This window comes from Paralichthys olivaceus, chromosome 17, assembly GCF_024713975.1.
Source record: "Paralichthys olivaceus isolate ysfri-2021 chromosome 17, ASM2471397v2, whole genome shotgun sequence".
NCBI lineage: Eukaryota > Metazoa > Chordata > Actinopteri > Pleuronectiformes > Paralichthyidae > Paralichthys > Paralichthys olivaceus.
The window spans coordinates 18,112,233-18,130,394 of NC_091109.1; the positions used below are offsets into that span (position 1 = coordinate 18,112,233).

General features: G+C 46.3%; 1 protein-coding gene across 1 annotated transcript; it reads left to right on the plus strand.

Annotated features, from left to right (window-relative positions):
* Positions 1-1,026: 1,026 nt before the first annotated feature.
* Positions 1,027-10,917, plus strand: c17h18orf63 (chromosome 17 C18orf63 homolog). The gene is made up of 14 exons (XM_069512316.1): positions 1,027-1,339; positions 1,921-2,040; positions 2,731-2,809; positions 3,047-3,103; positions 3,221-3,332; positions 4,201-4,242; positions 4,399-4,475; positions 4,684-4,796; positions 5,050-5,146; positions 5,367-5,452; positions 5,663-5,849; positions 7,586-8,731; positions 8,860-8,943; positions 10,311-10,917. The coding sequence occupies exons 2-14, from the start codon at positions 1,922-1,924 to the stop codon at positions 10,431-10,433; spliced, it is 2,322 nt and encodes a 773-aa protein (XP_069368417.1). The 5' UTR covers positions 1,027-1,339; position 1,921; the 3' UTR covers positions 10,434-10,917.
* The last annotated feature ends 7,245 nt before the right edge of the window (positions 10,918-18,162 follow it).

Consider the following 18,162-nt stretch of genomic DNA (forward strand, 5'->3'; position numbering starts at 1 on the left):
CTCTCTGTGTTCTCTGTGTTCTACTCTCTGTGTTCTACTCTCTGTGTTCTACTCTCTGTGTTCTACCTTCTGTGTTCTCTGTGTTCTACTCTCTGTGTTCTACCCTCTGTGTTCTACCCTCTGTGTTCTACCTTCTGTGTTCTACCCTCTGTGTTCTCTGTGTTCTACTCTCTGTGTTCTCTGTGTTCTACTCTGTGTTCTACTCTCTGTGTTCTACTCTCTGTGTTCTACCCTCTGTGTTCTACCCTCTGTGTTCTACTCTCTGTGTTCTACTCTCTGTGTTCTACCTTCTGTGTTCTCTGTGTTCTACTCTCTGTGTTCTACCCTCTGTGTTCTACCCTCTGTGTTCTACTCTCTTTGTTCTACCCTCTGTGTTCTACTCTCTGTGTTCTACTCTCTGTGTTCTACTCTCTGTGTTCTACTCTCTGTGTTCTACCCTCTGTGTTCTACCCTCTGTGTTCTACTCTCTGTGTTCTACTCTCTGTGTTCTACCTTCTGTGTTCTACCCTCTGTGTTCTACTCTCTGTGTTCTACTCTCTGTGTTCTACCTTCTGTGTTCTACCCTCTGTGTTCTACCCTCTGTGTTCTACCCTCTGTGTTCTACCTTCTGTGTTCTACCCTCTGTGTTCTACCCTCTGTGTTCTACTCTCTGTGTTCTACTCTCTGTGTTCTACCTTCTGTGTTCTACCCTCTGTGTTCTACTCTCTGTGTTCTACTCTCTGTGTTCTACCTTCTGTGTTCTACCCTCTGTGTTCTACTCTCTGTGTTCTACCCTCTGTGTTCTCTGTGTTCTACCTTCTGTGTTCTACCCTCTGTGTTCTACCTTCTGTGTTCTACTCTCTGTGTTCTACCTTCTGTGTTCTACCCTCTGTGTTCTACCCTCTGTGTTCTACTCTCTGTGTTCTACTCTCTGTGTTCTACCCTCTGTGTTCTACTCTCTGTGTTCTCTGTGTTCTCTGTGTTCTACTCTGTGTTCTACCCTCTGTGTTCTACTCTCTGTGTTCTACCCTCTGTGTTCTACCCTCTTTAACAACACATGTACTAAGTGTTCTATGAAATGACGTTTGTTTTTGTAAATGTCTTCGAGTGAGACCTCGCCCTCTCTGTCTGATCTTTAGCTAACACTAGCATTAGCTTGTTTTGAAGGCGCGGTTCATTCACTCGTCTCTGAACTGTGATCATTCATTTAAAACTTTCTCACCTAATAACAGCTTTGAGAGTCCAGTGTAAATATATATATATATCTATATATATATATATAAATATCTTCTCTGCGGGTGGATATAAAAGTGAAATCTGATAAAAGCGAACAGGTTCAGTTTGCACAGGAAACACAGAGGTGAGTGCAGAGTTAGCCGTTTAGCTAACGAGTCGTTGTGTTACTGTTAGCTTTATTATTTATGTAGTTTTTACCCCTGAAGATCTATTAATGGTTTTAATATTCACAACATGGTCAAATAAAACTGTTAAAATCAAAGATGTGGAGGAATGCCTCCCGCCGTGAGATGCTAACAGTTGATGTTTATTTCACCACAGTTTTAAAGTCGTCTCCACTTCCTGTCGCCGTCCTCAACGAAGGTTAAATATCACAAACAGGAACGCTGCCGTCAAATAACTGATTAAACTCAAACTGATCAGAGATGAGAACGACCTGAAATGACAGAAATCATCTTTGACAAACATTTATTTAACCTCTAAGTTTGGTCCATGTCCCATCTGCTAACACGGAGGAGTTTTGGGAGCTGCCACGTCGTCCACCTTCGGCTCGTTCTGGATAAAAGCTGCTAATTAGAAACCATTGAATCAATGGAGTCAACGGAAAGAAAACTCGTTGTGTTGTCTATCAGCAAGTGTAAGTGTGTGTGTTACTGTGTGTGTTACTGTGTGTGTGTCTCTGTGTGTGTGTGTGTGTGTGTGCAGGATGAGTGGAGTCCAGCGGTCCTTGTCTTTCCTCGGTCTTCCAGACTTGAAGAACCTGGTCTGTGTCTCTCTGACACTATTTGACGAGGAGCCGCGGAGCAAACAGATGAAGACCTGCAGGTGAGAATCTCAGACAGTAACAGTGACATGTCCCCCACATGTCCCCATGGACGAGTCGGACAATCTGCTGCTACACTACATGTCCACACAACATGTCCACACAACATGTCCACACAACATGTCCACACACGGTCTACAACCCCGCTCTCATATTGTTCATATGAAAATGTAAATGATGGTGATTTTCTTGGGACTGATAGTTGTGAGTTTACAGATCTATCTGCTGATATTTGTGTTATAAAATGTTTTCAATGATTCCGAAGATGTTGCTGTAAAATAATAGGAACACAAGGTTTTACATTCAAGCACAACAATAATTGTAAGTATAGAGAAAACACACAACCAGTCTGTTGACAGCACCAACGTTTACACTCACGCTGGAGGAATTCACCTGGTTAAAGCACAACGTGATGTCACAGTGACGTTGAGGACTTTGACCCAGTTGAAGTATTCGTTGCTCTGACAGACACAGACTGTGGTTTATATTTAACATGTGCAGCAGAGACTGAAACACATCAGCTGAGAAAACAAAGTGTGAACGTGACCCAGGACGGAATCAGGTTTATTATCCTGCTCAGTGCGAACGACAAAATCAGCTTTTACTGTTTCACCTGAATGCAACAGTCCTGTGTGTGATGTGTCCTTGAGTGAACTGTGTGTGTGTGTGTGTGTGTGTGTGTGTCTCCACAGAGAGCTGGTGCTGCTGTACTCTGATATCCTGGCCTCTCCTGCTCTTGAGTCCTTCACTGACATCACTGTGGTCATGGCAGTAAGATACACATCATGTTGTTATTTACTTCTTCACATCAGGTCAGAAACAGGAAGTTGGGAACTTTTCTAAATATAATTCACAGAGAAAAGAATCCTGTGAAAACAAAAAGGGTTTAATGACAGAATGAAGCATGAAAATCTTCCTGTTCAGGTGAATTTATTAAGTTATTCCTGCTAAAATATTCAAAATGCTCCAGTTCAGTTGTCTCTGTCAAACACTCGTCTCTCTCTACAGATCCCATTTTTCCAGAAAGGCGTCCTCCAGGCGTTTGGGCAGAGACGTGGTCTGCAGGTGTGACGACCGAAACTGTCCCAGTTCCAAAATACTTTCCAGTTGAAAATATTTTAAACGTTTATGTGATGGATTGTGTGTGTGTGTGTGTGTGTGTGTGTCTGTGTGTGTGTGTAGCTGGGCTCTCCTCACTGTGTGTTTCCAGGTGACCTCCAGTGTTGTCTGTCCTACTCTCTGATCACCAGACTGTCTCCCAGCTGGAACAAAGCAGGACTCTACCTCGTCTCAGGTACACGTTCCTCCAAACTTCTCACAGGTAGCGACACACGTTGTCACACTCATGGCAGGCGTAGGCGGAGGTGGTCCAGAAGTCCTCGGAGATGCCTTTGTTATTCTCCATCTTGAGCTGACTCAAAAACAGCTCCCCCATGTGTCCCTTTAGGGAAAAACACCTTCAACTTCATTAGAAAAAGTAGCAAACGTGTCCATGTAGACATTTATCACCAGTTTCATGGAAAATAAAGAACCTGTCAGCCCAGCCCACTGTGATTATCAGTTTATAGATTAAATATCTATTTACATATAGATTCTAGATTATTAATCGTGTCTCAGTGTTAGAATGAGTTTGTTTCATAACAAACTCCAACCTGCATGTAATCACTCTCATACAGGATATTTATTTAGTTTATCAAGGCCAGTGTGTGCGTGTTTGTGTGTGTGTGTGTGTGTGTGTGTGTGTGTGTGTGTGACAGTTGAGTGTTGCAACATGTAGTCAAGCTTTAACCCTGCACAAAGTGTGTCATAAACTGGTGTGTGTGCGTGTGTGTGAGGACCAAAGCTTGCTTGTTATGAAACTAAACCTCTGTTGGGACATCCTGGTTGGTGTGAGAGGTCAGGTGTGAGTTGTTGGTTAGTTAAAGGTAAAGTGAGATGTTCACTGAAGCTGCACGGAGCCGTGTGTGTTTTCGTTTGCTGGTTCAGAATGAACAGAGAAAAAAGAGTTCATATGAAAACAAGTTACCGAGACATCAGATTTAAATGACTCATTATTGATTTCCATGTGCTGCATCAGACCTGGACTAGAAATGACGTCGGTGGTGATGTCACTGTCCGCCGTCCATTTCAAAGTGTGACGTTTGTTTTCTGTCTGTTCCCAGGAAAGGACTTTCTGAGTGAGAGGGGGACACAGAGCGCTGTCAGTGAGTGTCACGGTTTATTTCTCTCCATCTTTTACCACCTCGACTCACAGCCTCAGAGACAAGTCAGAGAAACACTGATTTCTAACAACACGTCCCATCACCCCACACTGTGTGTGTGTGTGTGTGTGTGCGTGTGTGCGTGTGTGTGTGTGTCAGGCATGGAGCTGAGCACCACTGAAGGCCAACTGTGCATCAGCATTGACACCCACACCGTCAGACTGCCCCCCACCACAGTACGAAAACACTGAATGATCTTTTCTCTTCTTTACAGATCATGAATCTGTGACTCCAACTATAACTTTACTCATTCACAAGTGTGTGCATTAGGTTTGTTTTTAGAACAGAAGAATCCTTCATTCTTAAACACGATCAAAAGCAGCTGGAGTTGAACCGAGGTTCTTTACGATAAATGACGGAGTAAGAAATGTGTGTGTGTTGCAGCTGGAGGACTTTGACCTCCCTCCGTTGGTGCTGCGGAGGTTCTGCAGTGATCCCGACTCAATCCTCGACCCGTCCTCCACTGGGGGAACCATTTGGTGTCATGTCCTGCCCAGGTGAGACAGCGCCACCTGCTGCACACACACTCCTCAACCGTTAACTGCCCAAACCACATATTATGTTACATCAACTGTGACCAGCAGGTGGTGCTGCAGGTCTTATTTAACTCAAACCTGCTGCAGATTCTCACCAGAGTTTGTTTTCACAAAGCCTCACAAATTTACTGTGTGTGCGTGAATGCATGTGTGTGTGTGTGTGCATGTGCATGTGTGCGTGCGTGTGTGTGCGTGTGTGTGTGTGTCTGTTCAGCATGAAGAAAGGTCAGATTATCACCATCAGCCGTCAGCTGCCCAGAGACGGACCCTTCAGGACCTACACAGACCTGCAGAACCACTGGAACTGCCTGGTACACACACACTCTCACACACACTCTCACACACACACACACACACTCTCACACACACTCTCACACACACACTCACACACACACACTCTCACACACACTCTCACACACACTCTCACACACACACACACACACACACTGGAACAAGCTTTTCTTTGAGTGTTATGATCCTTGTGTGAAGTAGAATAAAGATGTTCAGTTAAACGCTGTGTCTGTCCTGCAGTACGGTTACAGACTCCCTGAGCTCACAGAGGCGGAGGTGGTTTACTGCAGCGTTTACTTCAGACTGGTGGGAGAGAGACTCTTCACGTATCCTAAAACCATTTATGATCATAGATTCTTCATCAGAATCTGATCAGTGCTCGGTGTCGATCCCAGACTGGTTGTAAGTAATGCTGTGAAATAATTTAGAAAGTCATAATAAAGCAAATAGAATTAAACGTATTAAAACGTTCATCAGTTGAATCTGTTCTGTGTCTAAAAGCTGCAGAATGTTCCTTTAACTCTCATCCTGAGCAGTTACCCTCTGAGCTGCATCCGCCTGCAGCCAGCACAGTGCTGCCCCCGGGTCGACCTGCAGGGGGCGCTGGGCTCCTTCCTGTCCGACGTTAGGGACCGAGTGCAGAGTGTGTGTGGCTTCCCTGCACGCCTGACCAGGAAACCCTGTTACCACACAACCAGTCTGAACAGTGCTGCATCTGCACAGGTACACACACGTAAACACTCATATATCATTATCATCGGGAACGCCCCCTGGTGGCTGTCTGCAGTATAGGTCATAAACCTCCTCAATGTTAGCAGATGGGACATGGACCAAACTAAAGTACAATGCAGTGTTCAATTATGTGAAAGTTTCCTTCTTCTCTTCCTGTTTCATTTCCTCACTTCTTCATCGGTTTGCTTTCACGTTTTCTTTGCGTCTTTCCAACACACTCTACACGCAGGTTATTTAATACGAGTGGGTCGAGGTTTGAGTTCGGGGGGGAAGGAGAATGCAATTATCAGACCTCTTCCCACCCTGTGAAATCTTAATGGACAGTTTTATGGTCCCAGAGGTGCAACGTCTAAGAGTTCTCGCTCTCTCTCTGCATCCCGAGGATTCATTTCCACGCTACAGTCGTCAGGAGGAAGATGATGGAAATGTGTCAGAGGTCATTGTTGATAAAGAACTGTAGGAAAAACCCATGTGACTTCTCATCTTGGTGAAGAAAAACTATTTTAATAACAAGAATTCATTGTTATTGCCACAAACATCTCATGATAAAAAACACTTTAAATAACGATATTGTTACCGGATGAATCCTGAAAGCTCATCGTAAGAGTTCTGTTGTTGTCTATGATGATGATAAATGAGTTAATCCACTCCTGGTTTCTGGTCTTTGGAGAAAACGATAAAGTTCCGGCTCCATGTAATGAAGCAGGTTGAAATTAAAGTGATCTCTCATCTTGAGATGTAGGAGACAAAAGCATTTTCCTATTCACGGGGCTGCAGCCAACCTGTACTTTATCACTGGAGGAACCTCAGGTGAGATCGATTCCGTGTGGAACTCAAATATTTATAGTGTTCAGCCGGAGCTGAAAGGTGTTTTCTGTCGAGGCTGAAGAGAAGCAGCTTAAATAAAGGCTCCTGTCCGTTGAGCCACTTAGTGAACAGTTGGTGCCACGTTATTTCTTTGAGATGGACATTAAGCTCACACTCTTTAATTCTGCGTTTACGAGCTGCACTCTTCTCCTCTCTGTCTGTCTCGGTGCATTACGGCCTCATCTAGAAACCACGTGAAACCAGCGTGAGGAACGTGTCCTCGCGTGCGTGATTGATCTTGATTTACGCCCAGTGTCAGATTTAAGTGCTGGTGAGTGTGTCCTGTGTGCGATGTGTGTCAGGCTCTCCTGCAAGAGACTGGACAAAAAGATAAAAGACAGATAAAGTGGTCCTCCTCAAGCTGTTTACAAGGAGGTCCCAGTTCATCTGTCACATGTGAAGGACGCAGGAGGTCGTCCGGGTCAGACGTGTTCACAACAGCAGGAGGATCTCCAGAGAGTTGAAGCCAGAGCTGGTGCAGCAGGAAGCAGGAAACAGGAAGCTCCTGCTTACACGGCTCCTCTGGTGTTTGGGAGTGTGGAGGCCATGTGATCGACAGCTAGAGCTGTCCAATGAGTGCAGGTGGGCGTAAACAGTCCTGGAGCTCTCAGTCAGGCTCCACCCCCTGCTCTTCCAAATAAGGTTACTATAGTTTCAAAAGACCAAGATGGCTTTAACACGGTGGGTCGATCCCGTGAGCCCGGTGTGTGACGTGACGGTGGGTCGATCCCGTGAGCCCGGTGTGTGACGTGACGGTGGGTCGATCCCGTGAGCCCGGTGTGTGACGTGACGGTGGGTCGATACTGTGGTCGATGCGGCTTCACTTTGATAAACCATGACAGGCTTCTTCTCTTCCTCAGGTGCAGAGTGGTGAACAGGTCAACCTGACCACTTCCTCCTCCGTCAGGCCCGTCCTCCTCCAGCTCCCTGCTCCTCCTCCCAGACCTGTGAGACCCTCCTTCAGGTCGCAGCCACCGGCCTGGACCCCTCGCTTCCAGCAGGACAGCGCTCAGGGGCTTCTGGGTAATGGCCGTGGATTCGGGAGCAGTTTGACTCAAAGTCAAGGATGTAGAGGAGATGGAGACTGGCTTTCATCTCTGTTTTCCTTTTCTGATGTAGCTCCTCCCCTCTCCTCCACCTCCTGTTCCTCCTCTATCCCACTGTTTCAGCCAGCTTCATCCCTCTCCTCCACCTCCTCTTCTTCCTCCTCTCGTCCAGTCTTTCAGCCAGCTCCTCTCCTTTCCTCCGCCTCCTGTTCCTCCTCTAACCCACTGTTTCAGCCAGCTTCATCCCTCTCCTCCACCTCCTCTTCCTCTTCCTCTTCCCTTCCACTCTTTTACACAGCTTCATCCCTCACCTCCTCCTCCTCTTCCTCCTCTATCCAAGTCTTTCAGCCAGCTTCCTCCCTCTCCTCTTCCTCCACCTCCTCCTCAGTTCTCCCACCTCTTCCTCCCTCCATGAACCCTGCTCCTAAACTGGTTCCCATCTTCAAGAACAAGCACCCATCTCGTCACATCAATGTTGCTCTGCTGTGGGCCCAGAAGCAGACGGAGCAGCTGGGCGGAGGAGGGGAGGAGAGGAGGAGGCTGACGCTGCCTAACTTCAGGAGGGACACACCCGCCTCTGCTCCACCTTCCTCTTTTCCATCCCTTCCAGTTCCTCCTCCACCAATCATTCCTCGCTTCAGCTATCCTCCCAAACCTACCTGCAGCCCCGCTCCTCAGTCGACAGCTCCGCCCAGAATCAAGCACTTGTCCAGCCTCAGTCCTGGACCGATGTCCAGACCGGGGCTCGTCCTCGCTCCAAACACAGAGACGAAGCACAAATCCAAGTCCGGCTCCAAAACCCACCTGAAGTCCGGCTCTGAAAACGATACTGCTGCTAACAACAGCCGTGAACTGAAGCGAGAAGCAACCAAACAACCATCTGCTGCAGCAGCAGAGGCTCCTCCCCCTCTCACCACCTCTGACATCTCCGAGAAGGACAAAGACAAGAACAGCAGAGCGGTGAGTCACCGCGGCTTAGTGACGATACATTCACACAAAGATCCTCATGGAAACTGTAGCCGTTAGCTGCAGAACGACGTGGACTCTGTGAGCAGAGCTGCTTCCTGATCCTGTCCTTTCTGTTTCAGAGAGTTCGGTTTGAATCAAAGCCAAAGAAATCCAGAGCCGCGGTTCGAGAGGTGGACGTGGAGAAAATGGCCCGAAGCAACCAGGTCAGGACACATGACGAACTTCTGTCCTTCATCATCTTCACTTCTCTTTCCTGAACATCAGTGTGATACGAACGACCTCAAATGACACAAAGCATCTTAACTTTGATTTCTTTAGTCCCATGTGCTAACACGGAGGAGAATGATTTATAACTTATACAGCTGCCGGTCACCAGAGTCACATCTGTAGCTGTGTCTCAATTCCCAGAATTCACTGCCCTTCGGTGTAAAGTAGTCATGGAGAAGACGTGTGATGCTGTAACATCACGCGTGTGAACAAATACCACGGGGCATTAAATCCGTCTCGTCATGTCCCCCCTCAGCTCTGTGGCCGGGAGACTAACGCCGATCAATGAAATCCTCTGTAGACCAGAGTCTTGTTTCAGTTCAGCCTTCGCAGCTTATGAAGGAGGCGGCCTCTGCAGGAGGCGGCCTCTGCTGTGGGTTGGGACGCGGCTAACACCAGCATCAGTGGAAGTTAACGAACTCCTGGGCGACACAGTAAACGGTGAGCGGGCTCACATCGCTCTGCGTTCACTTCGACCCACAGGTTCTGTCGTGAAATCACCCTCCAGCTTTGAAAAACTGAAGTGTGGTCCTCTGTTTCAGAAAAGTGGAGACTTGACGTGTGATTTATTTCCAGCTCGTCCAGCCTCAGCGTCCTCTTAAACCTCCTTGAGGCGGACAACAGACATTAACGTGACGTATTAAAGTGTGTTGGTGTGATGAATCGCGGCACACAGAGTTCTGTCAGCCTCAGTTTCCAACAAACATCCTTTTCAGAGGGCTGTTAAAGTGATGAATGGTCGGGAGGAGCCGCGAGCCCACAGGCAGCCGAGCAGATTACTAACAACATCCATCAGTTCTACAGCCTCAACCTGAAAGTTTTCACCAAACAATACATCAGTTACATTTTCTGCTTTACTGCTGTTTGCACAGCTTCATCCCTGCTCACGTCCACGACCACGTTAGATAACCACACAACTCCCCTTCACTGCTTCTCTCGTATCAATGGACGCACTTTAGAAACTGTGTGAGCTGCAGCTCAGACGAGCTGAGAGGAGGAAGTCAAACTATGATCCTTTCACAGCTGATCAGTATCAAACATGAACACTTTTATTTCACAGAATTAACAACAAACAGTAGATTTATGTTCCGTGTTCTCAAGAGTGAAGTTTGGTCCAAATAACAGGATCCGTCTGGATCGTGAGAACCGACGTCATCTGCACAAGATGACAGAATTCTTATCTGAGAAATTTGAGCTTAATTTGTGGAGGAGGCGGAGACACGTCTTTATTTAATGTCTCTGTCCCTCCCCCCCGTCTATTGTTTCTCTCTCTTTAATCATTTCTTGGTTCATTTCTCTCCAGTTGTCCAAACTCAACTCTGCGACGCTGCTGTCCTGGTTGAAAGGACGAGGAGTCCTCGTCAGCACCAGACACAAGAAGGAGGAGCTGATGCTGAAGGTCATGGGCTGTCTGGCCGAGGCCTGAGACACACACACACACACACACACACACACACACAGTGAATAGACTCACCTTACCGCTGTTCTTAGCTCCTCGTTGTAGAGTTGTGTGTAAACGCTGTCGGTCTCCTCGGATCACAGGACCCATCAGATGATGCTCGCTGGTTGAGATGCTGAAGTTAACTTCTCATGTCAGATTGTTTCTGTTTCTCACAGAACGTTTTGTTGTTGATTCTATGAAACTTCGAGCCATTCTTCCTGTTTGTTTCAGGCGGTACGACATGTTCTCTTTTACCGCTCAGGAATTCAAAAGAGTTTTCATCTTCTCAGTCAAACACACATCAGATGTGTGATTCAACTTTTCAGATGTTGGTTTAAAAACCTGTAATTAGTTTTTATGACTATTTATATGGTGTTTGTTCAAAAGTTGTTTGCTTGCTTTCATATCAGTTATGTTCATGCTTACTTATTGAAACTGTTAAGTATAAATAAAATATTGCTGTAACGAGTATTTGATTCACTATTTTGATCTGGGGGAAGCTAGTCGTTATCCCTCATCTCTTCACGGTGCGTTTGTGTGTTTTGTGTCTGCAGGGTTTCATATTCATCAGACGAGCTGAGTCTTGTTGTGACAGAACAGTTTGTGTGTGTGTGTGTTAGACGTCCACTGACTCTAAAATCAGTTATTTCATCCCTAACAAGTGAAGAGGCCCTGACAGATATGAACACTGTAAAAAGAAACGGGCTCAGAGATGAGGGGATCGTCCGCTGATCAGACGGTTGCTCGTTCCTCGACTTTGTGTTTTGACATTTCCTCGGGCAAAACACCGAACCCCAAATGAAAGAGTGTGACGGTAGTTCCTCTCATCTGAGAATGATCCTGTAACTCCGTGTGTTGCTGAAGCTCGATGTCCTCTTGTTGATGTTCAGCAGTCACAGGGGGTTCCGTAGTTTGTCTTGTGTTTCTCATGTGAAGAAGCAGCAGGAGATTGTCCAGGTCCGTTATAAATCAAGTGAGACTCATTTCTCGTGAATCTACGCACACGTACTGACTGGACTGTATGTGAACACTGACCAGGGCGATGTTGATGGGCGTCTATATTTAGAGATTCAAATGATGTCTCTAAATAACTATGTAATGATTAATGAGGTGTGTGTGTGTGTGTGTGTGTGTGTGTGTGTGTGTGTGTGTGTGTGTGTGTGTGTGTGTGTGTGTGTGTCTCTCGTCCTGGGAACAAGGCCAAGAATCTGGACTGTGAAAACAACAAGAGCTGTATTTGGTGATTATGTCTGAGAGGAAGTATTTGCTCAGTGTAAACATCTTTAAGTTCTTCCACTTCTCCTCATGACAGACGATGGATCTGCTCCAAATTAAACCGTTATCATAAAACCAGATGCAGAAATGACTGAGTCAGCCACCAGGGGGCGCTTGAGACTATTCGGCTTCACTTTTGGGAGCCGTCTTGTTGTCCGTCTTTATTTACAGTTTAAAACGGCAGAAAAGGTCGATTCATTTGTTTTGTTAGACACTTTATGTTCTGTATCCCAGCAGCCACTGGGTGGGCCTCTTGCTGTGTGTATATGTGTGTATTTGTGTGTATTTGTGCGCGTGTGTGTGTCCCTCCTTCCAACGCTCTTTGTCAAGTCTTATGTTCCCCACAATGCATTTTGATCGCTTCCCTGCCAGGAAACTCTATCCTGAGCAATGGGAGGCTGTAAAATTCCATTAGTTGAGATCTGTGTGTGTGTGTGTGTGTGTGTGTGTGTGTGTGTGTGTGTGTGTGTGTGTGTGTGTGTGTGTGTGTGTGTGTGTGTGTGTGTGTGTGTCCCAGATTCCCTCTTGCGGAAACCACTGTAGGTTGTGGGGCGTTTCATAATTTTCACTCTCTGGATGTCAACAGTGTTCAGGCATCTGGCTCCGTCCCCTGATACACATCTGACCTTTGGACACACACACACTCACACACACACACACACACACACACACACACACACTCACACACTCACACTCACACACACACACAGTGTATATGTGTCAGCTGACAGTTTGGAGGAGTGTGTGACAGAAACCTCTCTTGTGTAAAGAGGCTCTTAACGTGGAGGTCGGCCCGACTTCAAATCTCAGACCGTTGGTGGGAAAGTAACTAAGTACATTTACTTAAATTACTGGTCAATGGATGAGTCTGAACGTTTGTTGGAGATATGAAGTCACTCAGTTCACCCGATCCATTCAGAATCATCTCTTCCTAAAATCCTCGGCTCACAGGTTCCTTCTCCCTCGACCAGTGAGAACGTGGCCTCCCCCCTCGGGATGCGTAACTAACACAACCCAGATCTGAGCATCATTTAGAAAGTCACAGTTGATCAGCTCGGGTTTCCACTGATGCTGGAGAGAAGGAGGCTGTTAGGATTCCGACCAGAGGATCCAAGAGTCTTCTGTCTCCGTGGAACTGGACGTAACGACAACAGATTACATTTCAACACCAGAGTTTTCAGCAGCTTGTGAAAAATGGGTCCAGCTCCTTAGTGTCTATGGGGGGGGGGTTCTGGACTGCCTCATTATTTTTTACTTTTATTGCCTGATTCCTAAATCCTTGTGTGGAGCAGTTGGCTGCAGAGAGGACAGATCCGTCCAGAACACAAAGACTCTTTTGTTTGTGTGGGACAGAAACCAGGGGAAAGTCGTGGCTGTGCACCAGCTCGTTGTGCTTTAGCTCGTTGTGCTTTAGCTCGAGTGCGTGACCAGGTTTTCTAACTCTGCGCTGAGAGTTGGCGCTCAGAGAGAATGTCCTGTGTCCCCTCAGCACGAGTGGAGGTAACGACGAGAGGTGAACTGCTGCTCGTTCAGTTACTGATATTCACATTTAAAGCTCCAGGTTCACACCGTCCTCTCCAGTGTTGAGTGAGTGGACGATTGATGGACACTTTGGGACGTGTTCTCGAGGAACAATCCCGGAGTTTTCAAACTAAAACAGAATCTTTTGCTGAGGTCTCAGTTTTACAGGCTGGAAAAAGGAAGCCAGGCGAAACCCTAGCAACATTTTCAAAATAAAACATACCAGAGGACGCCACCATAAATATAAAGTCTCTGTCCTCTCTCTGCGTCTGACTCACAGCAGCCTCATATCCAGATGGTTTGTGTGTTCAGCTGTGTCTTGTGTTTCACACACATTCACCACTTGAGTCTGAACGGGAACACGTCGAGAGCTGAAGAACAAAGATGAAGCTTCAGTTTCTGTTCAGCGATGAGACCACAGAAGGTTTCGTCTGACCCAGAAACTCTGGACCGAGCAGCTCTTGGCAGCTGCTGCTCTCCGGTCTCCAGGTCTCTCTCCCTCGGCCGTCTCTTTTGTCTGTTGACATTTCACTCGGAGACGCCTCAGTCCGTCCTCCGGGCGTTGACTTTGCTCCGTCTTTATTTTTCTTTTTTCCTCGTCAATCGAGCCGTCCCCACGGGTCTGAAATGAATTCACCCTCTTCCTTTATTCCTCTCTGTCCTCGTCCATCTGTTTATGCAGACGTATAAAAGGCAGACAAGAGGACAAAAGAGTCCCTGATAGTCGAGGACAAAAGGACGAATCTCTCTGTTATAAAAACTTCTGCTTTCACACTCGTTGTGTGTTCCTGGACTCCACCTCTGTATGAAACTGAAGCCGCTGATATCTGGGCCTGTTCTCCATCAAACATCAACATGGACGTCGTCCCCTGAGACAGACAGTGGCCCAAGTTTGGAGCGAATCCGTCCTGGAGTCTTTGTGTCGTGCTACAAACTAGCGGACAAGTGCAGATGAAGTTCTGGTCGGAGATCCTGAGACTCGACTTGTTTAATTATTCAAATAGATTCGACGTCGACTTGTTTGAGTTAAATCAGAGAAAGTTCAGACTCAACAGACGTATTGAGAGTAAGAGGTTTGGTTTTAGATCCACAGAACGAGAGTTTCACAGCAGAACAACGTCTCTGACGAGCTCTTTATTATTCGTGTCCCTTTCTCTTAAAGACGAGATGCAGAACAGAGGAGCTGACAAAGGTTTTTCATGTCTACAGTCAAAATGAGTTCTTCTCTCATTTGGACTTTGTCAGTTTGAGTTATTTCTTCTTCTTCTTCTAAAAGTGTCACAGTTCTGTAAAACTAGTGATAGAAACAATTGTCAACCAGCTTTTACACAAACCACAGAGACTCTGAGTGTCCTCGTCTGCAGAGATTCAACCTCATCTCCGACTGTTTGAAGTTTTAGAATATAAAAAGATTCTCTGTCGGTTTTTGAAGAGTTTTCTGGAGAGAGAGCGTCTGAGATTTCACCTCTGATCATTATTTCACCTCATTATTTTCTGTCTGTATTTTTGTCTCATTCTGTCTCCGTCCCATTCTGTCTCCGTCCCATTCTGTCTTCGTCTCATTCTGTCTTCGTCCCATTCTGTCTCCGTCTCATTCTGTCTTCGTCTCATTCTGTCTTCATCTCATTCTGTCTCCGTCTCATTCTGTCTCTGTCTCATTCTGTCTCTGTCTCATTCTGTCTCCGTCTCATTCCGAGACAATGATACAGAAGACATGAACGAAGGAGTCGTGTATCTTACTTTCTACTGTTTCAGACAAATATTCCGTATTTGCTGCTGCAGACTTTTCAAAGTGACAGAAACCAGAAGTAACTTTCGGAGCAGCACTGAAGTGTTGTTGTGTTGAAGGAGACGTGAGACTGCAGCTGGAGACACAAACTGTCTGCTGACGGTGACAGTGAGACGTGGAGTCATTCTCTCCTGGTTCCTGTGGAAAACTGCTCAGACTCCTCCAGTGGTGGGTGAAGCAGCCTGAATGTTTCCAGGGCTCTGATCTGTGGTTTAATCTCCCCTCTGCTCGCAGCCTCCTCCTCTGATCTTCACTTTCTTTTCATCAGACTTCTCCTTCATCTCAGCGAGCGCCCTCAGAAAGCGGCCTGATGAGGAGGAAGCTTCCCTGTGAACGTCTCTCTGCTCCGCAGCTGCTGGATGTGAAGCAGGAGAAAGATTCTCTGTGCTGAAGTAAATCTACGACGTGGGATTCAGGTGAGACGTCCATCTGTCCACCTAGGACAGCACCAGTGAACTGGACGTGGTGGTGACCTCACAGTAATTAAACATGACGACCATCTTTATTCAGAGTCGTCATCGCTCCATCTCCTGCATCGTCACATGAATTTAACATTTTACTCTCAGGACTCGCCTGGAGCCAGAAAACCCCTTTTTCTTTATCTTTGAAATCTTCCTCTGCCTCGGTCTCATTCCACCAGATGAGTCATTTGTTCCCGAAGCTGTAATCCATCATGGGGAAATTAATTTTCCCATGAAGCCTTTCTGTTTCTCTTGCTGCAGAAACATTTGTCTTTATCGTCCTTCATCAGCAGACGAGCTCAAATAATCCACTTCGTTCTCTCTGTGAAGATGAAAGAATCCTTCTCTCCAGACTTCACCAGGAGCTCGATCTTCTTTAGACCAGCACGAGCAGGAGACCTGGAAGATCGATCGATTGATCGATTGATTGATTGATTGATTGATTTGTGCGACCTCGGGGCAGATGAAGCCGTAGTGAGGAGAACCTCAGCAGCACTGATTTAATGAGGTTCCTCTTAAATCCGTCCTTCTTCTAGCACTTTGTGTATTTATTTTATCAATTCAACTTTCTCAACAGATTTATCGTTAGTTAGTTTATATCACATTGGAGGAGCCAATCAGATTTCAGTCAGTGCCCCTGGACCCGCCCCTGGAACCTCCCCCTATAGCCTGCAGATTAATAATCTATAATATGAATAATCTGGTTCTTACAAACACATTAACACTGTGGTTCTCGTACAGATCCAACACGACTGTTAAGTGAGTAGCAAATTCCTTGTGTCTTCATAAACTGAGCTAAGCTAAATAATAATTACTCAAGAACGTGATTCTGCTTTTATTCAGATTTAACTTTATAAAACCTGATCAACAGCTGCTCTCGACACTTTCTGAGCTCGATGTCGTCGGAGCTGAAAACACGTGAACGCTCTGAAGAGACGAGTTCCTCCCGTGTTCGTTGTTTGTCTGGATTTATCTGATCGGAGACGTCGCTCTCCGCCCGTCCTCCGTCAGGCTGGAATGTGAAGACTGCTGCCGGCCGGAGCATCAGATACTGCTGCATGGACACACACACACACACACACACACACACACACACACACACACACACACACACACACACACACACACAGACATTTCCTGCGTTGTGGGTTTTCTTTGGCAGTGACACGTGAACTGAAGCTCTGATACAAACTGAATGAGGGCGACTGATGTTCCACAGAGTTTCTCCTTTGACTTTTTTCATTTCGTTCCAACTCTGGTTTGGAAGCTGTAAATAAAGATGGACGACACGTCTCAGCTTTCTTCACGAAAACAGACGCTGCCATTTTGCACATTTGGAGGCGTGGCCTGTACAGTGACGATCATGGTCTGGAGCCGCGGTATCGAAAGTGCTCAAACAATCAGTCTGACGTCTCCGCCCGTTTTTACATCAAATAACAAATTAAAACCAAACAGAAACCATCTCTTGAGTTTGGGTCATGTCCCATCTGCTGACACGGAGGAGGCCGGGTTTATGAGCTATACTGGAACCAGCCACCAGGGGGCGATTGAGACTATTTGGCTTCACTTTTGGGAGAAACATCTGGACTCAGCAGAGACGAACGAAATAAAACAGGTTGTCGAGTTTTATTTCGTTCCATAATCTCAGCAGGTGGTGTCAACGTTGTTAATTTATAAATCAAGAGGTTCAGCTGCTTTTGTCCAGACGATGTTCTGCAGATGTGCCTGAAATCATCTTCCTGTTGGTGACGGGTTTGTTCTGAGTTTAACCTGCTGGATTAGATTCAGCTCTGACGACAGGAGAGTTTCTGTTTACGTGAATCTTCTGAACGTCATCTCCGTCTTTTCTTCTTATTATTATTTTAGTGACTCCGGCGTGTGGCCTTTGTGTTTGCAGGATTTACTGATTTCATGTTCAGAATCAGAAAACATGTCGTCATTCTCCACACGTGTGATTCTGTATTAATAATCATTCGGACTCGAGCCAGTGTTTCACCTCTGTCTTTAACCTTCCTCTCTCCTCCTCATCACAGCTCAGATGAATGCTCCCAGTTCAGAAGCAGCACGGTGTGAAATTAGTTTCAGACCCTGTTCAGTTTGAGTACGTTTTATCTCGCGCTCTTTAATTGGAGCAGAGCTTGAACGATGAGTGAACTGGTCGCTGTGATCAGGGAATTAAAAGAGTCCGATTTTAAAACCGTCATGAGAACAAGACGTCACCGGAGCAGACGAGGTGCACTGTGTGTTTCTGGTAAATTATTTAAATTTCCTTTATTCTGAAGAGGAGACAAATCTGGACTCGTATCTGCAGCGAGAGGACGGGACGCCATGTTTGATTTTCAGTGAAATGACCCTTTAATTAGCGGAGCTAAAGGGATGTTCACACACGTGGCAGCTTTGTTAACAACACTTATTGACGTCTGTGAGGGAGTTTGGGGTCTCAGACAAAAGGGACGTGGGGGACGTGCAGGTTAATTATAAAACATCTGTCCCGGATGAAGGACTGATGTTTCGTAGAGTTGTGCTCTCACACTCTTTCTTTCTCTTCTTGCTTCTTCCTGTCGTTGATTTAAAGTTTGTTTAAGAGTTAATGAACATCGGCTCTGTGGCTCCCCTAGTGGCTGCTGGACACATTTCACATTGATGGTTTCAGGCTTCACATCTGGAG

Coding starts and splice junctions, on each gene's coding strand:
- c17h18orf63 (XM_069512316.1), top strand. CDS start 1,922: ATGAGTGGAGTCCAGCGGTCCTTGTCTTTCCTCGGTCTTCCAGACTTG. Junction 4,243..4,398: donor GGGGACACAGAGCGCTGTCA/GTGAGTGTCACG, acceptor TGTGTGTGTCAG/GCATGGAGCTGAGCACCACT. Junction 4,476..4,683: donor TCAGACTGCCCCCCACCACA/GTACGAAAACAC, acceptor TGTGTGTTGCAG/CTGGAGGACTTTGACCTCCC.